Source organism: Pseudophryne corroboree, chromosome 12 (genome assembly GCF_028390025.1).
Source record: "Pseudophryne corroboree isolate aPseCor3 chromosome 12, aPseCor3.hap2, whole genome shotgun sequence".
NCBI classification, from domain to species: Eukaryota; Metazoa; Chordata; class Amphibia; order Anura; family Myobatrachidae; genus Pseudophryne; species Pseudophryne corroboree.
In genome coordinates, this window is record NC_086455.1 from 72,063,796 (window position 1) to 72,089,339 (window position 25,544).

Sequence of the window (25,544 nt, forward strand, 5' to 3'; positions counted from 1 at the left end):
TGATGATTTTTCATTGTCACACAATAGTATGGTGATGGCAAAATCATTAGATGTTTGCAGATAATGTAGAGAAAAGTGATTTCTTTCTACATTATCCGATTTCCTACATCAAGGGTCAAAGTACAGATGTATCTATGTTTATCACACCCACGACCATTTGCAGGAGTGACTGGATTGCAGCGATTAGTGTGCCCTTAAACTGGCATAAGCAAATAGTCACACCCGCGATCCATAGCGGCTAGCCGCTGTCATAATGCGTGCACATGTGTGTACTACACTTGTCACCTCTTCTCACATCTCCCCCATATTTAGAATTTAACATATGTTAATATATTTTGTATTGGATATACATGTTTGACTTGTGTTCCCCTACACCTGGAGAAGTGAAAACTAGGGTGTGCATGCACACTGTATTCAGACATGGACAAATCCGATAGACATTTAGGAGGCATATGTCTTGCAGGTATCAGAGGGTGGGCGCAACGCTGCTCAATTGATTATGATGGTGAACAGCAACACTTCTGATTGGTTGACTGCATACAAGTCTTCCAGCTGATAGTAATTAAATCATTGGCACTGCAGCCATCTATTCACATTACTTTTTTTACTTTTCTATGTGGACTACTACAGGAAAGATGATTCCCATTTGATTTTGAGAGGAATACTGCAGACTTTAATCTACCTGATGTAAACTGGGAGGTAGGTGTCTGTTGCGATATACACTGGAAGTAGGGACATTCTGAATTCCTTGCAGCAATTGGTAAGGGAGCCCACTCTGAAGTACGCAATATTAGACCTAATACTTACAATTTGTGTTAGAATATTTGACGTAAATGAGTTCCACTGACCATCATGCAGTATGGTTCAGAATACAGACAGAAACCGACTCATCCCATGGGGAAACAAAGGTGTTGGATTTTAGGAACGCTGATTTTGTAGGGATGGGGAAATGTGTAAGCGATTCTTTGGAGGGACTTGGAAGGAGTGCAGGAGAGGTGGGAACCATTAAAAGGCGCAATACTAAAAGTAACTGACCTTTGTATCAAAAGGGTTAGGAAAAGCACCAGGAAAAGGAAGCCAGTGTGGTTTGTGAAAGAAGTAGCAAGTATTGTGAAGCAAAAAAGATGGCCTTTAAGAAATATAAGCAGACACAAAATAATGAGGACAGAGAGGTGTGCTGTATCTTGTTAGACAGAAGGAGGCTAAGAAGGTAATCGGATGTGCAAAGGCACAAGATGAGGAGAAAATGGCCCAGTCAGTGGGTAAGGGTTGCTAAACTTTTTTTAGGTATATAATCATCTTAATAAATATTGTTGCTCAGTATTCACTACAGAAAGAGAGGGGAAGGGGCCACAGTTAAGTTGCAAGTATATTCAGAAAAATTAAGTAGAAACAGTACATTTACAGAGGAGAAGGACCTAACAGAGCTCTCAAAACTGAAAGTGGATAAATCAAAGGGGCCAGATGGGATACATCCAAGGATACTAAAAGAGCTTAAAGGATTGCTGTTAGCACCATTAACAGAATTATTTAACCAGTCACTAGCTACAGGAATAATCCAATGGGACTGGTAAAGAGCAAACGTAGTTCCACTGCACAAAAGTGGAAGCAAGGAAGACACAAGCAACTACCGTCCAGTGAGCCTTACATCAAGTAGTATGGAAATTGATAGAAACACTAATAAAATAAAGAGTTGCAGAATATTTCAAATCCAGCAATTTACATATTCCAAACAGCGTGGACAAAAGTAATAGATCAGGGGGGTGTAGCTGTAGCTTATATAGACTTTAGTAATGCTTTTCACACTGTCCCTCATTGCAGACTGTTAAATTACCGTGAAAGCTTGGGATTGGATTTCTAAGATGGTTGAATTGATAAGCTCTTGGTTGCAGGACAGAAAACAGAGAGTTGTAGTAAATGGAGTGCATTCACAGGAGAGAAATGTTACCAGTGGAGTACCCCAGGGATCTGTACTTGGACCAGTGCTTTGTAATATCTTTATTGGTGTCAGTGCAAATGGAATTGAAGCTAAAGTATGCCTGTTTTCAGATGCCACAAAGATATGTAACAGGGTAGGCACACCAAGAGGGGTAAAATAAATGATTGATGATCTAGGTAGACTAGAGGAATTGTAAAGAGTGTGGAAATTACAGTTTAATGCCAAAAAACTGCAAAATCATGAACTTGGATCTCAAAACCCAAAAGGCTAAATATAGTATTAACGGCCCTATAACAGAAACTACTGAGGAGGAAAGGGATCTAGGAGGCACTATTCTAGGGGACGTAAAGGCAGGTAAGCAATGCAACAAAGCAATGAGCAAGACGGACGAGATGCTTGGTTGCATAGGGAGAGGAATCAGCAGCATTATCTAGAATACTGTGTTCAGTTCTGGAAGCCATATCACCAGAATGATATTAATACATTAGAGATGTTACAAAGAAGGGCAACTAAAATGGTGCATGGCCTACATCACAAAACTTATACATAAAGACTAAAAGCTCTTAACATGTATAGTTTGGAGCAGAGAAGATAAAGGGGTGGGGGGGGGGCATGATAGAAACTTTGAAATCTATCAAGGGTTTTAACAAGGTACAGGAGGGAGACATTCTTCAAAGGAAGAGAAGTATTAGAACACAAGGACATGTACTGACACTGGAGGGAGGGTGGCTCGGGGGAAATTTTAGGAAAAATTACTTCACAGAAAGAAAAGTGGACAATAGGAATTTCCTCCCATCAGAGGTGGCAGAGGCTAAAACAGTAGAGCAATTTAAACATGCTTGAGATAGACATAAGGATATCTTTATAAAGAACTAAGGGTCAAATAGAGTTTGAGGTAACACTATTGTTTAAAAAAGGGGCAGACTAGATGGGCCAAGTGGTTCTTATCTGCCGTCAAATTCAATGTTTCTATGTTTGTATTTAATTGCATTGTATATAGAAAACACCATTTATTAATAAATGGCAATACAATATTCTCATTCAACATGATTATATTGTGTACAAATAGGGTGATGTTATGCGGTCAGGCACATCTCTTTGCTATCAATGTTGCAGTAGGTTGGTATACACACTTTATAATGTCAAGCGCAAATGCTACCAGTTTTAAGCTGGGCAAGATGCATACGAGAAAATATATAAAGGTTAAACATTTTTTTTCCTCCCTTTATTGTCACCCAAATTTGCTGCATAAGTGCATTGAAAGTTATCTCTTGCATGTATTTTCCTTATTATAGTTGTTAGCGACATATGTGCCCATCACCTTAATGCTTTCCAGATCTTGCCCGAAGTTATCGGATTCAGCGGTAGCCTTCTTGCTGAGCAGCCAGGCATCTATGGTATCTGCTTCCTTCAGAAACTGGAAGAGCTGATGCTGCTCCAGCAGGTGACCTCTGCGCAGCTCGGCCTTCTCCAGCAAGGAGTCATATTCCGCCAGGACAGACTTCAGCTTCGGGATCACTGTAGAACTAGAACAGAAATGTCCATTCTTTCAGCTAGACAAACCATATGTTTGTTTCTATCACTTATTTATTTTATTAACAGTTGTTTATATAGCACACACATATTTCACAGCGCTATACAGAGAATCACTCATTCCCACCAGTCTCTGTCCCAGTGGGCTTACAATCCATAGTCCCCGTCAGATATGCACACACATAGACACTAGAGGTTAATTTTTGTCAGGAGGCAACTAGCCTACAGTGATTTTGGATTGTGGGAGGAAAGTAGAGTACCCGGAGGAAACCCACGCAAACACATATAAACTCCACACAGATATGGCCAGGGCTGGATCGGCCGCAGGGAAGATTTCCGGTAGGCCGACGTGTCCGCGGGGCCTGTTTTATGTGTTGTCATGTGGCCCCACCCCCACACGACAGGCAGCCCACTGCAGTCAGGGGCCGATTCAGCACGGGACGGAGAAGTGCGGAAATGGCTATTTGGCAATTCTGCGCATGCGCACACGCCACTGTGTACATTTGCAAGCACTTAAGGTTGCGATTGCACACGGTGGGGGCAGCGGTGCAGTGGCATTGGGGGGGTGGGGGGGGGTGCAGCCCGGACAACGGAGGCATGTCTGGATCATTTGCGGGGTGGGCCGTGTAGCTGAGTGACGTCACAGGCAGCCACTGCTTCCTGAAACATGGCTGCCCGGCGACTGCCTTCATAGTAGAGTGCAATTCTTAAGATTCGAGCGCATCGCTATACAGTGATGCACTCACATTTCAGCGGGGGAAGGACCCAGAGTGCGGGGCAGCCTTGCCCTGTGCTGGGTGGCCCCCCACATTATAGAGAGGTGAGTTGGAGTTTTACGATTTCTCGCAAAACTACAACTCATGCTGAATTAAGCCCTCAGTACACTGCATTGTCCCCATTCATTCTGTTATTCCATCTCTGCAGTACAGCAGCTCTGCCATACAGTGATACTGCCATGGCTACACGGTATGTTATACCTCTTATGCTGTTCATGTTAGGCCACTTCCACAAAATCTTACAGGACCACTTTTAGTACCCAATTTGCCCCTGGTCTCAGACACAACTGCAGCAAAAGATGCAAGGAAGGCCGCATTTGCATACAATCAGGCCCTATGAGGAGGGATCCCGCCTCCTCATCAGACTGTACCACCATTAGGGCTGCTTCCATACATTTTCCGGGCTGGTGGACATAGTGGGGGTGTTGCTCAGCATCTTCTGGTTGTGTCAGGACACGGGGTCTTAGCCAGAAGGAGCTGGCCCCACTGGTGAACTGATTTATTACCAGCTCCCAGCACCTGAGCTGCAAATGCCCAAGCGCTCCCTCTCTTCCCTAAGACCCCACCATCTCCTGTGCCCTGTCTGTATATTCTGTTTCTCCCTCCTGTCCCTGCACAAGACCCCGCCCCCTCAACTTGAGTTTCCACCCTCTCCTCTACACTGACCAGGGAAAGATTGGCCCAATGGTGCAATGAGTAAGTGCTCTCTGTATACTATGATGGTCACTTTGACGCTCCCTGCATGTGTTATAACTAAAATATTGTCCCACTACCTTGGTGTTGTTTTTATTAGTGCAGTTTACTATTATACAAGTACATTTTCCTGGGACAGCCTATCTCGTGGTCACCCGCCTCAATTGCTCTGACATTTTATAAATCAATCACTATTGTCATCTCGAATATCAAAAGTAACTATTCTACAACTAGAAACAAGAATTTACGAATTGAAATAACAATGTCGCAATACCAGAAAAGAACAAGAACTGGTATCACATTGATTTCACTTCCACATGTGTTCCAGCTAAACAACAGTCCATTGTTCACTAATGTGGTGCAAAGGGCATCTAAAAATAATTAAAATTGAAGGGGTAATCTATTAGAATTCTATGTGAATGTACGTATGCTGTATTATTATATCTACAGCTATAATACGGAGAACATTTTTTTAAACTAATTTCTCTGACGTCCTAAGTGGATGCTGGGGACTCCGTCAGGACCATGGGGAATAGCGGCTCCGCAGGAGACAGGGCACAAAAATAAAGCTTTAGGATCAGGTGGTGTGCACTGGCACCTCCCCCTATGACCCTCCTCCAAGCCTCAGTTAGGTTTTTGTGCCCGTCCGAGCAGGGTGCAATCTAGGTGGCTCTCTTAAGGAGCTGCTTAGAAAAAGTTTTTAGGTTTTTTATGTTCAGTGAGTCCTGCTGGCAACAGGCTCACTGCATCGAGGGACTTAGGGGAGAGAAGTTCAACTCACCTGCGTGCAGGATGGATTGGCTTCTTAGGCTACTGGACACCATTAGCTCCAGAGGGAGTCGGAACACAGGTCTCACCCTGGGGTTCGTCCCGGAGCCGCGCCGCCGACCCCCCTTGCAGATGCTGAAGATTGAAGGTCCAGAAACCGGCGGCAGAAGGCTTTTCAGTCTTCATGAAGGTAGCGCACAGCACTGCAGCTGTGCGCCATTGTTGTCACACACTTCACACCATAGGTCACGGAGGGTGCAGGGCGCTGCTGGGGGCGCCCTGGGCAGCAATGTATAATACCTTTTATGGCTAAAAAATACATCACATATAGCCCTTGAGGCTATATGGATGTATTAAACCCATGCCAGATATCTCAAACTCCGGGAGAAAAGCCCGCCGGAATAGGGGGCGGGGCTTATTCTCCTCAGCACACAGCGCCATTTTCCTGCTCAGCTCCGCTGTGAGGAAGGCTCCCAGGACTCTCCCCTGCACTGCACTACAGAAACAGGGTAAAACAGAGAGGGGGGGCACTTTTTTTGGCGATATTTTATATATTTAAGCTGCTATAAGGATACAACACTTATATAAGGTTGTTCCCATATATATTATAGCGCTTGGGTGTGTGCTGGCAAACTCTCCCTCTGTCTCCCCAAAGGGCTAGTGGGGTCCTGTCTTCGATAAGAGCATTCCCTGTGTGTCTGCTGTGTGTCGGTACGTGTGTGTCGACATGTATGAGGACGATGTTGGTGTGGAGGCAGAGCAATTGCCGATAATGGTGATGTCACCCCCCAGGGAGTCGACACCGGAATGGATGGCTTTGTTTATGGAATTACGTGATAATGTCAGCACATTACAAAAATCAGTTGACGACATGAGACGGCCGGAAAACCAGTTGGTACCTGCCCAGGCGTCTCAGACACCGTCAGGGGCTGTAAAACGCCCTTTACCTCAGTCGGTCGACACAGACCCAGACACGGACACTGAATCTAGTGTCGACGGTGAAGAAACAAACGTATTTTCAAGTAGGGCCACACATTATATGATCACGGCAATGAAGGAGGCTTTGCATATCTCTGATACTGCAAGTACCACAAAAAGGGGTATTATGTGGGGGGTGAAAAAACTACCTGTAGTTTTTCCTGAATCAGAGGAATTGAATGATGTATGTGATGAAGCGTGGGTTAACCCAGATAGAAAAGTGCTAATTTCAAAAAAGTTATTGGCATTATACCCTTTCCCGCCAGAGGTTAGGGCGCGCTGGGAAACACCCCCTAGGGTGGATAAGGCGCTCACACGCTTATCAAAACAAGTGGCGTTACCGTCTCCTGATACGGCCGCCCTCAAGGATCCAGCTGATAGGAGGCTGGAAACTACCCTAAAAAGTATATACACACATACTGGTGTTATACTGCGACCAGCCATCGCCTCAGCCTGGATGTGCAGTGCTGGGGTGGTCTGGTCGGATTCCCTGACTGAAAATATTGATACCCTGGATAGGGACAGTATTTTATTGACTATAGAGCAATTAAAGGATGCTTTTCTTTATATGCGAGATGCTCAGAGGGATATTTGCACTCTGGCATCGAGAGTAAATGCGATGTCCATATCTGCCAGAAGAAGTTTATGGACGCGACAGTGGTCAGGTGATGCGGATTCTAAACGACATATGGAAGTATTGCCGTATAAAGGGGAGGAATTATTTGGCGTCGGTCTATCGGATCTGGTGGCCACGGCAACTGCCGGAAAATCCACCTTTTTACCTCAGACCCCCTCCCAACAGAAAAAGACACCATCTTTTCAGCCGCAGTCCTTTCGGTCCTATAAGAACAAGCGGGCAAAAGGACAGTCATATCTGCCCCGGGGCAGAGGAAGGGGTAAGAGAGGACAGCAAGCAGCCCCTGCCCAGGAACAGAAGCCCTCCCAGGGTTCTGCAAAGCCCTCAGCATGACGCTGGGGCTTTACAAGCGGACTCAGGAGCGGTGGGGGGTCGACTCAAGAATTTCAGCGCACAGTGGGCTTGCTCACAGGTGGACCCCTGGATCCTGCAGGTAGTATCTCAGGGTTACAGGTTGGAATTCGAGAAGTCTCCCCCTCGCCGGTTCCTAAAGTCTGCTTTGCCAACGTCTCCCTCAGACAGGGCGATGGTATTGGAAGCCATTCACAAGCGGTTTTCTCAGCAGGTGATAGTCAAGGTACCCCTCCTACAACAAGGAAAAGGGTATTACTCCACGCTATTTGTGGTACCGAAGCCGGACGGCTCGGTAAGACCTATTCTAAATCTGAAATCTTTGAACCTGTACATACAGAAATTCAAATTCAAGATGGAGTCACTCAGAGCAGTGATAGCGAATCTGGAAGAAGGGGACTTTATGGTGTCCCTGGACATAAAGGATGCTTACCTGCATGTCCCAATTTGCCCTTCACATCAAGGGTACCTCAGGTTCGTGGTGCAAAACTGTCATTATCAGTTTCAGACGCTGCCGTTTGGATTGTCCACGGCACCTCGGGTCTTTACCAAGGTAATGGCCGAAATGATGATTCTTCTTCGAAGAAGAGGCGTATTAATTATCCCTTACTTGGACGATCTCCTGATAAGGGCAAGGTCCAGAGAACAGCTGGAGGACGGAGTAGCACTAACCCAATTAGTGCTGCAACAACACGGGTGGATTCTGAATTTTCCAAAATCTCAGTTGACACCGACAACACGTCTGCTGTTCCTGGGAATGATTCTGGACACGGTTCAGAAAAAGGTGTTTCTTCCGGAGGAGAAAGCCAAGGAGTTATCCAAACTTGTCAGGAACCTCCTAAAACCAGGAAAAGTGTCTGTGCATCAATGCACAAGAGTCCTGGGAAAGATGGTGGCTTCTTACGAAGCGATTCCATTCGGCAGATTCCACGCACGAACTTTTCAGTGGGATCTGTTGGACAAATGGTCCGGATCGCATCTGCAGATGCACCAGCGGATAACCTTATCACCACGGACAAGGGTGTCTCTTCTGTGGTGGTTGCAGAGTGCTCATCTGTTAGAGGGCCGCAGATTCGGCATACAGGACTGGGTCCTGGTGACCACGGATGCCAGTCTGAGAGGCTGGGGAGCGGTCACACAGTGAAGAAACTTCCAGGGAGTATGGTCAAGCCTGGAGATGTCTTTTCACATAAATATACTGGAGCTAAGAGCGATTTACAATGCTCTAAGTCTGGCAAAACCCCTGCTTCAGGGTCAGCCGGTGTTGATCCAGTCGGACAACATCACGGCAGTCGCCCACGTAAACAGACAGGGCGGCACAAGAAGCAGGACAGCAATGGCAGAAGCTGCAAGGATTCTTCGCTGGGAGGAAGCTCATGTGATAGCACTGTCAGCAGTGTTCATTCCGGGAGTGGACAACTGGGAAGCAGACTTCCTCAGCAGACACGATCTACACCCGGGAGAGTGGGGACTTCATCCAGAAGTCTTCCACATGATTGTGAACTGTTGGGAAAAACCAAAGGTGGATATGATGGCGTCCCGCCTCAACAAAAAACTGGACAGGTATTGCGCCAGGTCAAGAGACCCTCAGGCAATAGCTGTGGACGCTCTGGTAACACCGTGGGTGTTCCAGTCAGTGTATGTGTTCCCTCCTCTGCCTCTCATACCAAAAGTACTGAGAATTATACGGCAAAGGGGAGTAAGAACGATACTCGTGGCTCCGGATTGGCCAAGAAGAACTTGGTACCCGGAACTTCAAGAGATGCTCACGGAGGATCCGTGGCCTCTACCTCTAAGACGGGACCTGCTTCAGCAGGGACCGTGTCTATTCCAAGACTTACCGCGGCTGCGTTTGACGGCATGGCGGTTGAACGCCGAATTCTAAGGGAAAAAGGCATTCCGGAAGAGGTCATTCCTACACTGGTAAAAGCCAGGAAGGAGGTGACTGCACAACATTATCACCGCATTTGGAGAAAATATGTTGCGTGGTGTGAGGCCAGGAAGGCCCCCACGGAGGAATTTCAACTGGGTCGATTCCTACATTTCCTGCAAACAGGATTTTCTATGGGCCTCAAATTGGGGTCCATTAAGGTTCAAATTTCGGCCCTGTCGATTTTCTTCCAGAAAGAATTGGCTTCAGTTCCTGAAGTCCAGACTTTTGTAAAAGGAGTACTACATATACAGCCCCCGTTTGTGCCCCCAGTGGCACCGTGGGATCTTAATGTAGTTTTGGATTTTCTCAAATCCCATTGGTTTGAGCCACTCAAATCGGTGGAGTTGAAATATCTTACATGGAAAGTAACCATGCTACTGGCCCTGGCTTCAGCCAGGAGAGTATCAGAATTAGCGGCTTTATCATATAAGAGCCCATATCTGATTTTCCATTCGGACAGGGCAGAACTGCGGACGCGTCCTCATTTTCTGCCTAAGGTGGTGTCAGCGTTTCACCTGAACCAGCCTATTGTGGTGCCTGCGGCTACTAACGATTTGGAGGATTCCAAGTTGTTGGACGTGGTCCGGGCATTGAAAATATATATTTCAAGAACGGCTGGAGTCAGAAAGTCTGACTCGCTGTTTATATTGTATGCACCCAACAAGCTGGGTGCTCCTGCTTCTAAGCAGACGATTGCTCGTTGGATTTGTAGCACAATTCAACTTGCACATTCTGTGGCAGGCTTGCCACAACCAAAATCTGTCAAGGCCCATTCCACAAGGAAAGTGGGCTCATCCTGGGCGGCTGCCCGGGGGGTCTCGGCATTACAACTCTGCCGAGCAGCTACGTGGTCGGGGGAGAACACGTTTGTAAAATTCTACAAATTTGATACCCTGGCTAAAGAGGACCTGGAGTTCTCTCATTCGGTGCTGCAGAGTCATCCGCACTCTCCCGCCCGTTTGGGAGCTTTGGTATAATCCCCATGGTCCTGACGGAGTCCCCAGCATCCACTTAGGACGTCAGAGAAAATAAGATTTTACTTACCGATAAATCTATTTCTCGTAGTCCGTAGTGGATGCTGGGCGCCCATCCCAAGTGCGGATTGTCTGCAATACTTGTACATAGTTATTGTTACAAAAAAATCGGGTTGTTATTGTTGTGAGCCGTCTGTTCAGAGGCTCCTACGTTTGTCATACTGTTAACTGGGTTCAGATCACAAGTTGTACGGTGTGATTGGTGTGGCTGGTATGAGTCTTACCCGGGATTCAATATCCTTCCTTATTGTGTACGCTCGTCCGGGCACAGTATCCTGAGGCTTGGAGGAGGGTCATAGGGGGAGGAGCCAGTGCACACCACCTGATCCTAAAGCTTTATTTTTGTGCCCTGTCTCCTGCGGAGCCGCTATTCCCCATGGTCCTGACGGAGTCCCCAGCATCCACTACGGACTACGAGAAATAGATTTATCGGTAAGTAAAATCTTATTTTTTCTGTTAAAATTCCTCAACTGTCAAGTCCTATCACTAAATTGCTTCACCATGCTTTTTTAGCCTGGTAATGGCCTGATGTATCTAGATAGTTTATAGAATATTCTAGGGAGGGTTAAGGAACCGCTAGAGCTGAGTTAAGATTTGAAATACATTATTATGACAAATATACAGGGCCGGCCTGACCATTAGGCACTGCGTGATGGGGAACAAGCAGCTGTGCGGCCAGGGCTGGGTTCAGGACAGCTGCAGGATGCACGCTGGGCAACGGCTCCTGGAGGATGAGGAAAAGGAGCAGAAGGACTCCCACCTGGTGCTGCAGGAGGTCCTTCTCTCCGGGAACTCATCAAGGAGGTGGTCAGGAGGCTGCACATGTCCGGGGCGGATCCCATCAGCGAGCCCGGGCTGTGCAAGGTGGATGAGATAATGGTGCAGTGACCTCCAGCGTCCGGGGACAGCATGCTGTGCGACCATTGGGGGTCAACCCTTGCCAGATAAGTTGCACAGCATAGGATAACCTTTTAATTTTAAGGCTCATTTGAAATTTGCCTCACATATGTTTGTGTATATGTGATGCAGCCAAATAGGATAAATTAGTGTTATTTCCATTCTCCGTATCACTCTCTTTAGAGATTCTTATGTTCGTGGGGATTTAGATGTATGCCTGTCAAAACTAGTTTGGTTACAAACCAGGCTGCTTGGATTATCTGTATAATGATGTGACCTATAGTGGATCGCCACAAAAAAAAAAAATATATATATATATATATATTTAGAATTTTTCTGCAAGGAAGCATATAATTACTTTTTCATCTTCAGGGTCCATATGACTCCACAGGGATTACGCTGGGGTGTAGGTGGCTGGAAAGGACCAGGCACCAAACAGTTAAAGCTTTAGCTCCCAGGATGCACTGGTCTCTCCTCCCCTATACCCCGACCCAGGCTAGCCAGTTTTTGTTTCGTGCCGGCAGGATACAGATGCACCTATAGATAGGGGGTTGCGTTTAAGCAGCCCGAAGCTTAATTTTGTGTTTGTTTGTTTGTTTTTTTACTTAATGTTCTTCAGCACAAGCAGCACTAGGCATCCTATAGGACGGGTATGGGTCGTTGGATCGACACAACTTAGGTCGACAGTCATTAGGTCGACGTGGTCATTAGGCTGACAGGTCAAAAGGTTGACATGAGTTTTTTTACTTTTTTTGGTGTTGTTTTCTTCGTAAAGTGACAGGCAAGCCAAATTAGTGCACCGTGTCCGCTTGCTTCTGGCAAGGTGCCTCGCTTCGCTACTGCTGCGATCGGCACTGTAGTCCACGTGGATCGTAAAGTATGAAAAAGGTAAAAAAAAAGTGAAAAACTCATGTCGACCTTTTGAACTGTCGACCTAGCACATGTCGATCTAATGACCATGTCGACCCAGTGACCCTGTCGACCTAATGCATGTCGACCAATAGTGGTCAACCTAATGAGTATCGACCTAAGTGATGTCGACCTAATGACCGTATCCCCTATAGGATGCCCACGCTGCTGCTCCAACAACCTCTCGCCAGTGCCCCAACCAACAGGGCATTAACTACTGGCATCGGGGACAGTTTAATGTCAGCATAGGTAAGGTAAGTTCCCCTCCGATAGCCCATCGCCCAGCACAGAGCATGATCCCTCACAGAAACTTCCCACCTCTGAACTGCTCCTCATCTTTCTCCCCCCAGTGAGACGCTCAGCAGCCATTTTAACAAGGCACCTGCTGCAAGCCTGATTCGGAGTCACATGCATGCACAAAAATCCCTAAAAACTGGGCGCATGTGTTCCACTGTGAGTCGCAGTACTAAGTGAGACGCATGTTGTCTGAAGTGTTTTGGAAATGTATTGGGCTTTCCTGTGCGATGACTGGGAGGAGGCTATGCATGGAAATACACTGTTTTATGGTCGTGTTATGGGTGTGCCGCTGCACTGGCTACAAACTCAGATACTTAATCGCTCACACTGGAGGCCATACAATGATGGTGATACTGCACCAGACATGGGGCTGGTGCGCTTGGATGCTGCAAATGGTGGTAAGGTACCAATTACGATTTTACCATCTAAGACGTGAAAAGTCGGCACCTCAGTCTACGCACATTCACACACGGCTGTACAGCAGAATATCACAATCAGATGGGTGTTTTTTTTAAATAAATTATGTGATCTAGTGTTTTTGTCACAATATCATCGGACAAAGTACAATGTGTGGTCACCTCCCACCTATAAAGCCTTATGATGAGACAAAAACATCCTAACTTTCCAAATTCCAATACTGCAAAAATGTTATGAAGATTAGGGAATAGGGATAGTCTAGGGGCTGATTCAGTAAGGTTTGCAGATGTGTTTACGGCATGTGCAGAACGGGTCCTGCGATCTCAGCGGTGGAATGCGAACGCCTCTGCCTGATTGACAGACCAAGGCATTCGCGGTGAGCGATGGGGGTGGTCGGCGTTCGTGAAAAAGGGGGAATGTAACCCCCATTTTCCTTGAAGTTACAAAGCCAAGGACTGCATCGCTAAAAAACATTTTCCTTGGACTCGCAAACCATCCTGCAACGGTAACGCTGAGAAAGCTTAGGCTCACTCAGCCTGCCGTCGCAGATGAGCATCACGACCGATGGTGTTACCTCTCTGGATTATCACTCTCAGTCTGTAGGCTTCTCCCAGTCTCCTTTAGTTTGTTGATCCTTTGAGAGAAGCCTTCAAGGTCCCGTATGGTGGTGTCTAACTTCCGTAGCAATGCTTGCGTGGATTCTTCGGTTTTCCCATTGTCGGGTGATTTGATTACAAACCCTCTTTCTGCCATCCATGTTTCAGCTTCTGAGAGCTAAATGGAAAAGATATATCAAAGGCTCTAATAATAAGCGAATACTAAACTACTAATGAATATTTATCTAACTAACTGTTCCTAAGACTGGTGTTATCAAAAAAGAATGTGCACTAACTAATGCACAAATCATTAAAAATAACTGCGATATGGTATCTCCAGACCACACTACGCATACACTTATATATATATATATATATATATATATATAATAGTCACCTCAGTAAGAAACTGCTGGGCTTCGCAGGCCTGTGTCAGCCTTTTGCGCCTACGTTCTGCCTCCGCTTTTAGGGTTTCTGCAGCCACTTCCAGTTGATGTAAACGATCGTCAATCTCTTGGCTGGCAAAATGGTTGCCTCTCACCAACTTCCGCCCAGTGCCCATCACAGCTTTAGTCAATGCTTCTCGACTGCTTATTTCATTTTCTAAATTCTGACCAAACAAAGAATTGAGAAATGTTACAATTAGTTAAAATTGAGGATTTTCTCCAGTGCTTTCTAGAGTGTATGGTCTTCTCTTAGAATACCCTACCTGGTGCTTCTCCAGCAATGCCTGTGCAGTGGTCAGTGACTGTCCACATTCCTTAGAAGAGGCATGAGGCATCTTGTCTTCTATCCAAGCCAGTTCATCATCAATGTCCCGGAAAAACTGGTCTAATAGCTTTCTACCTTCTAAACCTGCTCTCCACTCCTGTAATGGTTCATTTAGACTCTTGTACCTAATGAAAAAGCACATTGAGGAGCAGCTGTATCAAACATTGGAGAGAGACAATGTACCAACCAATCAGCTTCTGTTATTTGTGAAACACAGCCTATAAAATAAAAGTTAGAAACTGATTGGTTAGTATTTTATTTGTATACGTTTGCTTCCTCGAAAGGTTTGAAACATCTCCCAGTGTATATAACGTAGGCCTTAGCATACATATAAACAAAGCAGTAAAATAAAAGTAAGGATCATAGGAAGCCAGCAAATATGATAGAGGCATCTGGAACCTATAATAGTTAACCAACCTGTGAATTAAAATCCTAACTCTGTCTTCTATTTCATCTGCCAGAAAGTGATCTTCTTTTCGGAATTCAGCTGTATTATTTGCCAAAACCTGCAGTCTCTCTCCATGGCTGGCGATGTCTTCTTCCAGCTCTCCAAGCTTCTGAAGTGTCATGAGATCTTTACCTCTATTAGTCAGGTCCAGCTGGGCTTCTATGTTGTCCAACCATTTTTCAAAGTCTTCTAAGCTCCTCTTAAATTGCATTGCCTGGATGACAAGAGGCAGCAAATACAGATTTTGTCAGAATAAAGGTAATAATTAGACAGGCAATGTATCCAACCCCTGGTCAGTCACCTTATAGGCATCCTGAAGTTTGTCCGCCTTCTCTGAACATTTCTCCAGCAACTCGGTCCACAGCTCTTCCATTTCATCAAGTCTGGTCTGGATTATTTTAGAGGCATAATGATTGTCCTGCAACATCTTCTCACCATCCTGTAAAGTAAAAGAATCATTCAATAGCAATTTTATACATAACGTACAAAAAGTGAGAATGTTCTACTTCACAGGTCACCGATAAGTCTTATCTGTGAATGTGCTGAACATTCTGGAGCAAAGGCTTCCTCCTTCCTAAACAGCCACTCACTTCCTTCTCTCCCGGTATGTTTTCCACTATGTTCTAACCAGATTATCTCACATTCACACATCTGGGAAATCAGCTACTAAGGGACAAAGTAGAAGTTGGCCCCAAGAGTAAGCAGGGCCCACTAGCTGACATTTTAGCAATGGCTTGGGTGGTGTTTCAATACAGTATATGCACAGAATCGTATCTGGTCGAACAAAGTCGACATTTGTAAGGTCGACACCACAGTGTCAACATTAGAACTACAACATGATTTTAACTGTCGACAGCACATCACAGACTCTCAGTATTAATAGGGTTTTCCTTGCATATGGACCATTAAGTCAACAATGAAAAGTACAATGGAAAAACCATTTAAGTGTCACTCCAAGGAAGTCAGAAGTTGTGTTCAGGGCTGTTGCGACATATGGCAGCCACAGATGATACTGGGGGTGGGGGGGTCGCTGTCAAATCCGACGGGCGTGACCATGCCCACCCTGAAAAAATAATCAATGAAAAAAATACTACGCTGCATGCTGCAAAGGGGAGCATTTTTCCCTCTCAGCAGCTGGCATGGGCCTGTTGCACATTTCCGGGTCCAGGTAATTATTACCTGTCCTTCCCCACTCAGCGCTTCTGGCTGCGTTTTGTCATATAAATGATATGTTATCATACCGTGCAATTGTGGTGGCCAATCCCAGGATCTGGATCGGAGGGATCCCGGACTAAACTTTGCCGGGATTCAATCCCGGGATCGAAAAAATGGTGCGGGATTGGCCATCCTACATGCAATATCTGTTAATTCTTTATAAGTAACTACAACAAGCGTATTTTAGCAACCTGTTCTTGGTACAAATATTTATAGATATTCCTGATTTTCTGAATATGCTCATCAGTTCATGAGTCTGTAGTAATGATGTGTCTGTAATTACAGCTTTGATGGTGTCCAGTCGGTTGCGGTTTGATTTGATCTCTGCATCAAACGTTTGATGTTTCTGCAGCTTGGTCTGCAAGTTACTGGGGTCTCTCCAGCTGTCGTCCATGGCGATGTTGTTTTTCTCCAGCATCCAGGCACCCACCTGGAAGAAAATATATCAGCAGGATCGGACAGCAGATGTATTCCATTATGCCAATGTTCCACATACACCATAATATACTGTAAATGGACACTTTCATGCACCAGATGTTACATTGGCCACTGATCATATGAAGGTGGATTTAGGTGGAGACATTGGCCCTCATTCCGAGTTGATCGCTCGCTAGCTGCTTTTAGCAGCAGTGCAAACGCTAGGCCGCCGCCCTCTGGGAGTGTATCTTAGCTTAGCAGAAGTGCGAACGAAAGGTTAGCAGAACTGCACAGGAAAAATGTCATGCAGTTTCTGAGTAGCTCCAGACCTACTCCTATCTTGCGATCACTGCAGTCTGTTTAGTTCCTGGTTTGACGTCACAAACACGCCCTGCGTTCGCCCAACCACTCCCCCGTTTCTCCAGCCACTCCTGCGTTTTTGTCTGGCACGTCTGCGTTTTTTAGCACACTCCCTGAAAACGCAGAGTTGCCGCCCAGAAACACCCACTTCCTGTCAATCATACTATGAACACTCGAGCGACTGAAAAACGTTGCTCGAGCTTCTGTAAAACTGCAAACTTTTGTGTGAAAGTACTTAGCGCATGCGCGCTGCGTACCATGCGCATGCGCATAAATGCCGTTTTTTCACCTGATCGCTGCGCTGCGTAAAAACGGCAGCGAGCGATCAACTCGGAATGACGGCCATTGAGGGATCAGGTGAGTGGTACATGGTATTGTGGCTGATAATAGCACACAAGTCAGCTCAAAATCAGCTTATGATATCACTGTTTTCAAAACCCTTCAAGATGAACTTAAGCCATCATTCATTTTTATATAAGACAGATGTACCTTTAAAACTTTCTTACATCTGGTCCTAGGTTTCTGAGTGTTTGTAGTTCTTGGTGACACTGCCTCATTTTTGCAACCATGGGAAGTGACTTTTAGGATGAGTGGTTAGCTTTATATTCTTATAAATTAGAGACAATGGGGGTCATTCCGAGTTGATCGCTAGCTGCCGTTGTTCGCAGCGCAGCGATCAGGCTAAAAAAATCGGCATTTCTGCGCATGCGTATGCACCGCAATGCGCACGCGTGACGTACGGGTACAAAGTTCTTTGTGGTTTTACACAAGTTCTAGCGAAGCTTTCAGTCGCACGGCACAACGCAGGAAGATTGACAGGAAGAGGGCGTTTCTGGGTGTGAATTGACCGTTTTCTGGGAGTGTTTGCAAAAACGCAGGCGTGCCAGGGCAAACGCAGGCGTGGCTGGGTGAACGCTGGGCGGGTGTGTGACATCAAAAGCGAACCCTCCAACGTTAGAATCAACACACACAAGGAGTAAGTCCAGGGCTGGTCTTGTTTTGCACAAAATGTTTTTGCAGGCGCTCTGCTGCACAGGCGTTCGCACTTCTGCAAAGCGAAAATACACTCCCCGGTGGGCGGCGACAATGCGTTTGCATGGCTGCTAAAAACTGCTAGCGAGCGATCAACTCGTAATGACCCCCATTGTTCATGATGTTTATTGCAAAATACTTGGGAGTATGAAGTTTGCCGGGCATAGTAATAAGCAGCTTGTCACTGAGTGAACGTGTTGCAATAAAGAATGGCCCACACTGGAAATTACAGTATTATGGCGGTCTGAGAGACTTATGAGGGACACATTACTTTTTATCTTTTACAGATGTGTCCTCTAACATCTTTGCTTCGTGCGCTATAAGTCGCGTTACACATAACGCGTGAGTGCTGTGTGACTCGGCAGCGGAGAGTGTCTTTTTTCCGTTATTTCAGTGAAAATATGTCTTAGATGTAATGCAATTTAATAGGACGCACAAGCACCTTCTGCTGATTAAAATGATATGCAGCATTCTGTGTGTGACCGTGACTGTATATGCATACAAAATGCTATGCTACAGTGTTTTCATGGAAATAACATGGCATTTTGGATGAATATAGAGCTGCAATTACGCATAGAATATAGGCATGCCGGATATCATTTTAATCAGCAGAAGCTTACTTGTGCATATTATTACACTATTTTGCATCTAAGACGCATTTTCGCAAAAAAACCCCCACAAAAAAAACCCGTCCGTAGCTACCAAGTCTTGTCACGGCATTGGGCAACTTCAAGGGCTGTTTAGCGTGACTGCAGCAAGGATGTAAGTCTACAAGCACACAGACATCACTTAAGGGGGACTCCCATAGACCTTAAAGTGAGTATAAAGGAATCTCCTTAAGGTACTAATGTCTTTATTAAACATCAGCCCCAAACTTTGAATCTGTGGAACTAGATTAAAGGGGAGGAGTCAACTACAGATATCTTCTTTGGACAGTAAATACATATGGCGTCTGGCTGCTCGTATGTAAAAAGCAGCATGGGAACTTGACTTGGCCGCAGGTGGTCAGCGTTTGCCTCCTGGTCATCAGGTCGTGAAGGTAACATCAAATAGCGGTCTACAAAATATCTGAGTAAAGAAGCTCAGTGCAAAATGAGGCCCATATACTGTATCTTTCCCAGTAACCTGAGCTGCAGAGATGGGGTTATGCTGGTAAGGAGTTTTCCCTAGAGCACAGGTTCTCAAACTCGGTCCTCAGGACCCCACACGATTCATGTTTTGCAGGTCACCTGTACATTTTTAAAATGTGACAGTTGGTGATGCACAGTGCAGCTGCTGGATGACATGGAAAACGTGAACTGTGTGGGGTCCTGAGGACCGAGTTTGAGAACCACTGCCCTAGAGCATTCTGTCTACTGTGGGGATGTTAAACACATTATTGGTGTCTGCAGGCTATATGCATTAGGGAAAAAGTGTGTGTTTGGGCCTATGGCTTGAGCAACACACGAGGCACAATGTTACGTACAAGAGCAACTAATACATCAATAGCATGCAGAATAAATTCAAAATGGGAATAGGAATGAAAATGTTTTGTATGAAGCTAATCTATGGTATAATGGGTATAGGGAGATAGGAAATAGTGACATAGTGAAACGCAGGGCTAAAAAGCTCAACAATAATGTTTCACAACACGAGAAATAAAATGTACAAGAAATGTAAAAACAGGGAAGGGGAAAGGTAGATAGCAAGAAAGGCGATAGAGAGGGTGGAGTGGGAGGGGTGGGGGGGGGGGCAGGAAAAAGGAGATGCCTAATCCAGATTAGACTAGTGGAAACACTGTAAATTAGGGGAAACAGATATAAATTCATCAAAAATGACAATGGTAAAGAGAGATCCCACCAGTATTAAAGCCCAAGGGCAGAGCTGCGTGGGGTGTAGACGTATTATACACAAAACAGCCATACCAAACCATGAGACGTTTATGGGAGGTATTGTATAAATTAGCAGATAGGGCACCGGGTATTTTTAACCTGTTGCTGAATTACCTATACAGGAAGGCAAATTAGTTCCTGATGCTGTTGTTTCTTTTTCTCGTGTCATAATACACATACCTCATATGAGCTCCTGATGAATTTCTGCAGCTGTCGGGACTCTTCCAGTTTCCTCTTACGAACCTCGGACAAGTTGAGGAGTTTCTTTTTCCTGGTGCGAAAGTAGAAAGCAACACTCTGAAAACCATGGAACAAGGGATACAGACACTAATAGCTGGGATATTCAGCCTTAGCTCTATTGGCAAGTTAAGGGAACAGAAATCCCATAAAGATCTCTAATATAGGTTGGGTACGGGAACCAGACAGTCAAGATGCAGATAGTAAAAATAACAACAGCTGCATCCCGGCACATTTTGTTAAGTACTGCAACCATTACCATCCCCCTAACCCACCCATACCACAGCCTAGCCCTAATCCTCCAGCAGCCTAACTGTAACCTCCCCCTTCCCATAGCCTAATTCTAACCTCTCCCTTCCGCAGCCTAACCCTAAACCCCCCCTCCCCCGTGGCAAACTAACCCTAGTACTTACCGGTAAAATGTGTTGGGATTCTGACAGTTGGGATGCCGCTGTCGGTATTGTGACCATTGGCATCCTGACTGTCGGGTTGCTGACTACATCACTTCTAATATAACCAGAAACAGAGAAATGCAGTTAGTGGACAGTGTCGGCCCCAGGTCTACTAGCACTCAGTGAGAATTTTATCACTAAAATCATGTTTTGTTCCTTAAAATGTAGAATTACAAAGCATGAAAGATCATTACACCTTATAAAAATGTGAGGGGCACTGGTCACCATCCTAAGCATGGCATCTACATTCCCAACTCTTACCGCACCAGTAAATGAACAGTGTTGGCCCCAGGTCTACTAGCACTCAGTGAGAATTTTATCACCATGTTTTGGTCCTTGTTGTAAATATTCTACGGTATGACACCTTACTCTTGTACAAAATGTAGTAATATGTACAATTACAAAGCATGAAAGACCATTACACCTTATACAAATGGAGTGGCACCGGTCACCATCCTAAGCATGGCATCTACATGCCCAACTCTTACCGCTCCAGTACAGCCTGGCATTTACTAGCAATGTTCTCTGAGTCATAATGCTGGTTGTTCTGCAGCTGTTTGGCAAATGATTCCATCTCATCAATTTTGTCCATCTGGGCATCAAGAGCTTTCTGAAACTTTTCATGTTTGTGCTGTAGGCTTTCCACGCTAGCTACAGAGTCCTACAAAAAAGTAACAGTGATGTAGTTCCCAAGCTGTTTCTGTAATCACAGTATGTGGAAGCAATAGGTAGCCAGCCACATTTTACATTTCATTATTTTGATAGTGATGTAGAAAATGTCAAATGAAAAAAAAAAAAAAATTGTTGTAAGGAAAATAAATATCCATGTCCAAGTTATGTGGGAGGGAGAGACTGCGGTTAGCTATTTAATTCCCTACTAATTTCTTATCCAGCCATTGTAATACTTCTGTAGAACCCTCAAACTGTAGAAAAGACCACCCACTGGGTAGACTGTGATAAAATACAATATTATTTTCTGCCCTAAGATGTCAGGATCTGCTATTAATATGTTTAAATAAGGTTGGTATATTGTAAAATTATTTGCACCAACTCAAATATACAAGATGAGACGTCAATTAAGAATTAATAAAATTAAAGAAATGGTGCATTTGGCTGTAACTATTAGACCAACTTGATCATTTAAATATTTACCATATATCTTGCTAGAATACAATCATGGGTCATTTTGTATACATATTTAAAGGATCAATTACAATTTTTTTTTTTTTTTTTTTTAAATATACATATTATTATGCAGGACTGTCATCAGGGGGTACTGCCGGGACTATAATACCAGGCTCAACCTGAGAGGGGGCCCACCATCTACATTGGGACACATCTGTCTAGTGTAGATGTGTTTATTATTGTGGTCACGAGTGTGGGGTTCGGGAACTGGCAGTCGCTAGCGTTAACGGAACTAAACATAAAGTGTTTGTTTTTTTAAATTGAGACAAGGCGCGCGTGACATCATGCGTGCCGCACCACTGTCAGAGAGAGGAGCCAGGTGCAGTGTGAAGAGGACACCTGCAGCCGGAAGACACAGGAGAAGGTAAGTGTCTGTTGGCTGCAGAGTTGGAGATAAACAAGATGGGGCTGGCTGGAGATAAACAAGGGGGGTACTGTCTATAGATACAGAAGGTGGGGCTGTCTGGAGACAGAGAAGCAGGTGGGGCTGGCTGGAGAGACTAAATGGGGAGCTGGCTAGAGGGATTAAAGGGGGGCTGACTGAAGAAACTGACGGGGGCTGGCTAGTGAGACTGAAGGGGGGGGGGGGCTGGCTGCTGGCTGGTGAGACTGAAGGGGGGCTGGCTGGTGAGACTGAAGAGGGGGGTGGCTGGTGAGACTGAAGAGGGGGGTGGCTGGTGAGAATGAAGAGGGGGGTGGCTGGTGAGACTGAAGAGGGGGCTGGCTGGTGAGAATGAAGGGGGGGGCTGGCTGGTGAGACTGAGGGGGGCATGCTGGTGAGAATGAAGGGGGGGGGGCTGGCTGGTGAGACTGAGGGGGGCATGCTGGTGAGAATGAAGGGGGGCTGCCTAATGGAAGTGGGCCTGCCTATTTTGTCTATCCCGAGCCCCACAATTTCTGATGGCAGCCCTGTTATTATGTTGGCACTACTTAATATAACACACTGAAGAGAGCTAAGTGAGTCCTTAATTGGTTGTACTCTAGGGTCCACTCCTTAGTGTATGGCCAATTAGCTTTCTTCAGTGTATTACATGCATTTGTGTGTGTTTGGTGGTGGTGCTCTAACAACTGACTGTGGAGTGAAAAATATTGCTATTATTTTCTTGTTGTTTTGACTATTTTGACTGTTTATTATTATTATGGATAACAATGAAAAATCCTGAGAATCAAGAATTTGTAAACATTTTATACTCAAACAGCGATTTAATATATATACTGTATATATTTTGCATGTTCTACCATTCAGCAAATGACAAGTTTTATTTTTATATGTGGTAATTGCTAAGTGGCGAAGCTAAAAATAAGAATTTACTCACCGGTAATTCTATTTCTCGTAGTCCGTAGTGGATGCTGGGTACTCCGTAAGGACCATGGGGAATAGACGGGCTCCGCAGGAGACTGGGCACTCTTAAAAGAAAGATTAGGTACTATATCTGGTGTGCACTGGCTCCTCCCTCTATGCCCCTCCTCCAGACCTCAGTTAGGGAAACTGTGCCCGGAAGAGCTGACATTACTAGGAAAGGATTTGGAATCCAGGGTAAGACTCATACCAGCCACACCAATCACACCGTACAACTTGTGATAACTATGCCCAGTTAACAGTATGAACAACAACTGAGCCTCATTTAACAGATGGCTCATAACAATAACCCTTTAGTTAAGCAATAACTATATACAAGTATTGCAGAAAGTCCGCACTTGGGATGGGCTCCCAGCATCCACTACGGACTACGAGAAATAGAATTACTGGTGAGTAAATTCTTATTTTCTCTGACGTCCTAGTGGATGCTGGGTACTCCGTAAGGACCATGGGGATTATACCAAAGCTCCCAAATGGGCGGGAGAGTGCGGATGACTCTGCAGCACCGAATGAGCAAACTCAAGGTCCTCCTCAGCCAGGGTATCAAACTTGTAGAATTTTGCAAAAGTGTTTGATCCCGACCAAGTAGCAGCTCGGCAAAGTTGTAAAGCCGAGACCCCTCGGGCAGCCGCCCAAGAAGAGCCCACCTTCCTCGTGGAATGGGCTTTTACTGATTTAGGATGCGGCAGTCCAGCCGCAGAATGTGCAAGTTGAATCGTGCTACAGATCCAGCGAGCAATAGTCTGCTTTGAAGCAGGAGCACCCAGCTTGTTGGGTGCATGCAGGATAAACAGCGAGTCAGTTTTCCTGACTCTAGCCGTCCTGGAAACATCTATTTTCAGGGCCCGGACTACGTCCAGCAACTTGGAATCCTCCAAGTCCCGAGTAGCCGCAGGCACCATAATAGGATGGTTCAAATGAAACGCTGATACCACCTTTGGGAGAAATTGGGGACGAGTCCTCAATTCTGCCCTGTCCATATGGAAAATCAGATATGGGCTTTTACAGGACAAAGCCGCCAATTCTGACACATGCCTAGCTGAGGCCAAGGCCAACAGCATGACTACCTTCCACGTGAGATACTTCAACTCCACGGTCTGAAGTGGCTCAAACCAATGTGATTTTAGGAAATCCAACACAACGTTGAGATCCCAAGGTGCCACTGGAGGCACAAAAGGGGGCTGACTATGCAGCACTCCCTTAACAAACGTCTGAACTTCAGGCAGTGAAGCCAGTTCTTTTTGAAAGAAAATAGATAGGGCCGAAATCTGGACCTTTATGGATCCTAATTTTAGGCCCATAGTCACTCCTGACTGTAGGAAGTGCAGGAATCGACCCAGCTGGAATTCCTCTGTAGGTGTTAGGATCTCCTGCTCTGTGCTGCCACGTCGCCATGGCAACCGGGAGGCAAGTGTTAGCGAAGTAACCTGAGCGCAGCTGATACTCCGGTCCGAAATTCCTCTGTTGGGGCCTTCCTGGCCTCACACCAAGCAACATATTTTCGCCATATGCGGTGATAATGTTTTGCTGTCACATCCTTCCTAGCTTTAATCAGCGTAGGAATGACTTCATCTGGAATGCCCTTTTCCATTAGGATCCGGCGTTCAACCGCCATGCCGTCAAATGCAGCCGCGGTAAGTCTTGGAACAGACAGGGCCCCTGCTGTAGCAGGTCCTGTCGGAGCGGCAGAGGCCAAGGGTCCTCTGAGATCATTTCTTGTAGTTCCGGGTACCAAGTTCTTCTTGGCCAATCCGGAACGATGAGTATAGTTCTTACTCCTCTCTTTCTTATTATCCTCAGTACCTCTGGTATGAGAGGAAGATGAGGGAACACATAAACCTACTGGTACACCCACGGTGTCACTAGAGCGTCCACAGCTATCGCCTGAGGGTCCCTTGACCTGGCGCAATATCTTTTTAGCTTTTTGTTGAGGCGGGACGCCATCATGTCCACCTGTGGCCTTTCCCAACGATTTACAATCAGCTTGAAGACTTCTGGATGAAGTCCCCACTCTCCCGGGTGGAGGTCGTGCCTGCTGAGGAAGTCTGCTTCCCAGTTGTCCACTCCCGGAATGAACACCGCTGACAGTGCTAGCACGTGATTCTCCGCCCATCGAAGAATCCCTGTGGCTTCTGCCATCGCCATCCTGCTTCTTGTGCCGCCCTGTCGGTTTACATGGGCGACCGCCGTGATGTTGTCTGACTGAATCAGCACCGGTTGGTTTTGAAGCAGGGGTTCTCCAGAATATTTATGTGTAGGGAAGTCTCCTGACTCGACCACTGTCCTTGGAAGTTTCTTCCCTTTGCATGGAACCTGCCGAAGGGAATTGCTTCGTAAGAAGCTACCATCCTTCCCAGGACTCGCGTGCAGTGATGCACCGACACCTGTTTTGGTTTCAGGAGGTCCCTGACCAGAGATGACAATTCCTGGGCCTTCTC

The 25,544-nt window shown here is 45.7% G+C and overlaps 1 protein-coding gene across 5 annotated transcripts in view; it reads right to left on the reverse strand.

The window, feature by feature from the left end:
• Positions 1-25,544, reverse strand: part of SPTBN5 (spectrin beta, non-erythrocytic 5) — a 704,607-nt gene that overhangs the window by 79,818 nt on the left and 599,245 nt on the right. For all 5 annotated transcript variants that reach the window (XM_063947637.1, XM_063947638.1, XM_063947639.1 and 2 more), the window contains 9 exons: positions 21,050-21,222; positions 20,053-20,143; positions 16,476-16,622; positions 15,279-15,416; positions 14,947-15,191; positions 14,468-14,654; positions 14,156-14,368; positions 13,737-13,936; positions 3,261-3,465 (listed from right to left, as the gene is read on the reverse strand). In XM_063947637.1, the coding sequence (XP_063803707.1) occupies positions 3,261-3,465; positions 13,737-13,936; positions 14,156-14,368; positions 14,468-14,654; positions 14,947-15,191; positions 15,279-15,416; positions 16,476-16,622; positions 20,053-20,143; positions 21,050-21,222 (1,599 nt within the window). The remainder of the gene's footprint in view (positions 1-3,260; positions 3,466-13,736; positions 13,937-14,155; positions 14,369-14,467; positions 14,655-14,946; positions 15,192-15,278; positions 15,417-16,475; positions 16,623-20,052; positions 20,144-21,049; positions 21,223-25,544) is intronic.